Source organism: Stegastes partitus, unplaced genomic scaffold (assembly GCF_000690725.1).
Source record: "Stegastes partitus isolate 25-593 unplaced genomic scaffold, Stegastes_partitus-1.0.2 Scaffold1874, whole genome shotgun sequence".
Classification (NCBI taxonomy): domain Eukaryota; kingdom Metazoa; phylum Chordata; class Actinopteri; family Pomacentridae; genus Stegastes; species Stegastes partitus.
The window spans coordinates 38,639-43,854 of NW_007579605.1; the positions used below are offsets into that span (position 1 = coordinate 38,639).

Below are 5,216 nucleotides of genomic sequence, written 5' to 3' on the forward strand. Positions count from 1 at the left end.
TCCTTGTAGAAAAAACATTCAGAAGCAAATTTAATAAGCAGAATTCGAGTTGAAATCAGAATAAGAATCGTTAAAATACAAACAATAACCAACCCTATTTCCTGATAAAAACAGAAGACAAACATGGAAAGAAAGACCTTTCAGAAAACAACTAAATGTTTGTATCTGCAAGCAGTATTTTTATAATGCAATTTTGATATATTCTTAATATTCACAATACTTCAAAACACAATGGTTTATTGCTTACACAGACATCTTACCTGCTTGTTCCAGAAAGGCTTCTGCATGTGCTGGCTTCCCAATCCGACCAGAGTATATAGGCCACACAGACACTTTGTAGCGAAAAAACTTTTTCAGGTCCGCTAGAATTGACATTGAAATCAAAAGTTTAACTGAAGGTTAGTTTGCAGTAAAATTTGCAGTCCCTAAAATACTTAACTAGCCCCTTTCTGACATGCCCTCCTTTCTGCTGATCTGATGTCAACTGAACCCTAGTCAGTTTTCCCTGAAAGTTGCAACAGGCCAGCTTGTTATTCTTTGTTTTCTTTGTGTGGGAAAGTTAAGGTTGACGGACAACTTTTGTTTGTTGTTATGGACATTGCTCAGATTTGACGCATACTGTGCCGCTGGCGTTTCTTGGAAATGGGAAGAGTGGGCAAGCTGGGGACGAAACAACCAAGCAGCCAAAAGACTACACAGCTTTGGCAGGTGGATTTCAAGTAACACATAAATTAAGTGTATCACAAGAACTGTTGCAGCAAATATGTCTAAATCTTTACACCGCTTAATCCTCACTGGGGTCGCGGGGGACTATATTGGACGTTGTATGAAGCCTATGATGCTTTCTGCACAGTGCTATAGTAGCATGGTATGATGGACCCAAGCTGAAGACAGCCTTCTCTCCATGCATCAAACTACACACCAACATTTTACAGCCACTTTACAATATACCAGGTGTGTGATTCACTATCAGTAAGGACAGATTTGCTAAGATGAGTGAAACAGCCCTTAAAAATGTATGTAACAAACTCCTCTTAGATATATTTGTTTACATTTTTTTTTTTTTTTAGAAGAAGAAAGAGATTACCTTTAATGAAAGTGTGTGTGGTGTTTCCACTTTCCCTCTGCCAGTCTAACTGATTATCACTGACCCAGTCCACCACATATTCTGACACATTTCTATTGTTGGGGGGTTTCCATTCCAGCGACAGTTGACCCTCATGTGGCCGCACCATCAGCTCTTCCACCGGGGCAAACTCTGCAATAGATGCACAAACACAAAAGTATGACACAAACAGCTGATATCACGTCATTACTGGAATGCTGCTGAAAGTCTTCTATTTGACGTTTTTCCATTTATTACCCACCTAGCCTCAATTTAGAACAGAAGACTAAACTTACTGAGGATTTGTATCTCTCATTCTGACAAGTCAATGGTGACACACAGTGTACCGGGATGGGTTAAAACCTTCCAGAAGATTTATTACTGATCAGAAAGTAGTAGCTGTCAAACACATTTTTAAAAAAATAAATAAAAAATGTAATTCTATCAGCTACTTTTGCTTATCAGTGGTTATGTAGGGTGCAAGGGATCTGTGGTCACAGCACTAATTCTGATGTGACCAGTTCAACAGCCTTTCTCAAAGACCCTTCTTGATACAAAGTTACTTGTCTTTGTCTCACATCCTCTCAATAACGGTATGCAATCAGGTCAGCCTGGATTCAGATGATTACGAATAAAAGAAACTGTAAAGCTGTTGACTGATAAAGCAAAACAGAAAACTGTCTGCACATGTGTGTTTGCGGGCTTCTGCAAGCAAGCACAACGACTACAGTGCAAAGGAGGTGAACGATAATAGCCAAAAAAATTGCAACTACTGTGTTCAGCACCAGCATGTGTCTGTGTGCACATGATCAGACAAGATGCAGCAAACACAGCAGCTATGTGGTAAAACAGCATATCATACTGTAGCACTCGTCACATATGGATGTGTATGTGTATTCCTATTTGGTAATGTGATTTCTCACCTAAGAAGCTATTTGCTCCTGCTACACTGCTGAATATCACACCATGTTTACCAGGATATGTTCATATTATGTCAATGTTACTGTGGTTCAGATATGTCTACATGTCAATAATCAACATTCTCGTGCTTGTGCCAAAAGCAATACATGCACTGGTTTAAACTATACCTTGCAGGTGTGCCTAAAAGAGTGGCTTGTACCTCAGAGTCACCACAGACACTTACCATTGGCGTTTGCAGGGATGACCAACAATGCCTTCTGAGATTTCCCCACAGAATTAATGGCGGTGACGTGCACTTTAACAGACTTGTTGTCAGTCAAGGGAATCTTTTTAAGTAAAGTAATCCTCTCGGACTTGTTGACAGAAATATGTTCCCATTCCCGACTTCCATTCTTGACTTTATCCTTTGAATCCTGGTTTTGAATCATTATGTCAAATCTTGTTATCCTCCCATTGGCAAGCTCAGGATCCTGGCAGGGTCAAAGTCACACACTGCATGTTAACTACCACTTAAGGGCCAAGTGTACAGAATAACAACTAACAGTATTGCTAAATGGGTTCCAAAAGAAACTAGTATGCAAGCATCTTTAAGAAGTCAAGCTGTAAAATTTAACATCTTTTAGGTTCATTTCCATTCTATGTCATTGTGCACTATGTATTTAATTATTCTGATTAATTACTTTATGCATTGCTTTAGTTGTAAACGACCCAAGAATACATAACCTGTCAAATTCATTCATTCATCCATTCAGTAATTAATCGTTCCTTGATACTCCTCAAAGCATTAATCTCCAAACAATATTTTGACCATGGATAAACATAAGCACTTTATGAAGAACTTTACTTTTACTAGCTTATTGCCCAGTATCATGATGAGGCAGCACATGGTAAACAGTAAACACCTGCATCTCTTTTGAGCACATGGGCTACAGGTTTAGTACCTGTCCTCTCTTTACAGGGTTTGCTATTAGCAATTACTTTATGGATTCATTGTCTCCACTGAACCTCTGTTTGGTGGTGCACTATAGCAGAGGACTGCGCCACGCAGCATGCTTAACATATCTAGGTTTTGTTTGTGTAAACGCAATCAACAAATCCTAAAACCCCAGTCAGAGATAACAGATGTAACAGTGGTGGTTACCACTTTTTTATGTGAAGCCAGGCTATCTGCTTCAGTGTGGGCATTCACATGAAAGGGGCACATGATCTGCCTTATCTGTGTTTTATCAGCTGTTGCACCTCCAGTGAAAAAAATAGGCTTGGCAGCAAATCAGTGGCATGTATAAGAAACATGTTGGTGCATTTTCTGTATCATCAATTAAATACATGTAGGTTCCGGTGGCAATGCCGGATTACTAATGTACAGCTCAACAGGTTTGCAAATACACCAAAATTTCATATAATGTGCACAACAGTTCCACACAGAAGGGATGCCATATTAAACCTTGGATTTTACACAGTTTCGGATGTTTTACATTTTGCCATCAATGATAATATTAGAATGATTTGGCAAAACAGCTTTTTGTGTTAAACTGAATGTGATGTGGGAATTTACCTTAGAAATAAACTGCACTTCTCGTCCATTCATGCCATCATCAGCAACGATTATCCATAAATCTGGTTTACTTCCTGGTCCTACATCAAAAAAATGAAAAAGGAAACAAAGTCTTGCAATTAAAAACAAAAGGAACCTAATCACAACATACAGTCATAGACAAAAGTTTACATGCACTTGTAAAGAACGTATGTATCATGGGAGTGTTGAGTATCCAAAAATCCAATAAATTAAGAGTTTTCTATGATGGAATCATTGCAACCCATTAGTATTTATCACCAAAAAAAAAAAAAAAAAACAATCATGCATTTTAACTCTTTCATAGACTTATTATAGGTCTTCTGTACATAATAAACCGCTGGTTACAAAAGTGAGTAAGTGAAAATGTGAAAATGTCCAAATTGGGCCCAATTAGCCATTTTCCCTCCCCAGTGTCATGTGACTGGTTGGTTTTACAAAATCTCAGGTGTGAATGGGGAGCAGGTGTGTTAAATTTGGTGTTATCGCTCTCACAGTCTCTCATCCTGCTTACTGGAAGTTTAACATGGCACCTCATAGCAAAGAACTCTCTGAGGATGTGAAAAACAGAATTGTTGCTCTACATAAAGATGGCCTAGGCTATAAGAAGATTGTCAACATCCTGAAACTGAGCAGCAGCACGGTGGCCAAGACCATACAGAGGTTTAACAGGACAGGTTCCCCTCAGAACAGGCCTCGTCATGGTTGACCAAAGAAGTTGAGCACACGTGCTCAGCATCATATGCACAGGTTGTGTTTGGAAAATAGAAGTGTGAGTGCTGCCAGCATTGCTGCAGAGGTTGAAGGGGTGGGGGGGTCAGCCTGTCAGTGCTCAGACCATACGCCGCCGCACACTGCATCAAATTGGTTTGTATGGCTGTCATCTCAGAAGGAAGCATCGTCTAAAGATGATGCACAAGAAAGCCTGCAAACAGTTTGCTGAAGACAAGCAGACTGAGGACATGGATTACTGGAACCTTGTCTTGTGGTCTGAAGAGACCAAAATAAATTTATTTGGTTCAGATGGTGTCAAGTGTGTATGGTGGAAACCAGGGGCCTCATGTACAAAGCGTGCGTACGCACAAAAACTTGGCGTACGCACTTATCCACGCTCACGTTCAGCTGTTTCAAGAGTGAAATGAACGTGGAAATGTGCGGTCCTCCACACCAACTCCTTGACTGGCGTACGCACGTTTCTATTGCTTTTGAGCCGTTGGCGACACTTAGAGGTGATGCTGGGAATATAAAAATGTAAAAAAAAAAAGGTAATTCCTCAAAGTGATGTGCACATCAGAGACACTTAGACGAACACTTAACACACCCAGGTGTTTGCAATCAGATGAGCGGATATAAAAGTTTATAAAGTAAAATGGTGCAGAAGATACCGTTAACAACAATGGCAGCTTTGGACCTGTTGGAGGATATTGCCAATGGAGCAGTGCCAAGAGAACGGGTTTCCAGAGACCTCAGGACGACGACTAGATCATCAGCCGCTTTACGTTCCCGAGGGCAATTCACTGAGAACTGTGCGCGAAGCTGCGGCCATTATTGGAGCGCAACACGTCCAGGAGCCATGTCCTACCTGTGCCCATACAGGTGCTGACCACACTGGGCTTC

At 40.4% G+C, this 5,216-nt stretch overlaps 1 protein-coding gene across 3 annotated transcripts in view; it reads right to left on the minus strand.

Moving 5' to 3' along the window:
* Positions 1–5,216, minus strand: part of il6st (interleukin 6 cytokine family signal transduce) — a 22,536-nt gene that overhangs the window by 7,697 nt on the left and 9,623 nt on the right. For all 3 annotated transcript variants that reach the window (XM_008302751.1, XM_008302752.1, XM_008302750.1), the window contains 4 exons: positions 3,582–3,661; positions 2,250–2,496; positions 1,088–1,258; positions 261–362 (listed from right to left, as the gene is read on the minus strand). In XM_008302751.1, the coding sequence (XP_008300973.1) occupies positions 261–362; positions 1,088–1,258; positions 2,250–2,496; positions 3,582–3,661 (600 nt within the window). The remainder of the gene's footprint in view (positions 1–260; positions 363–1,087; positions 1,259–2,249; positions 2,497–3,581; positions 3,662–5,216) is intronic.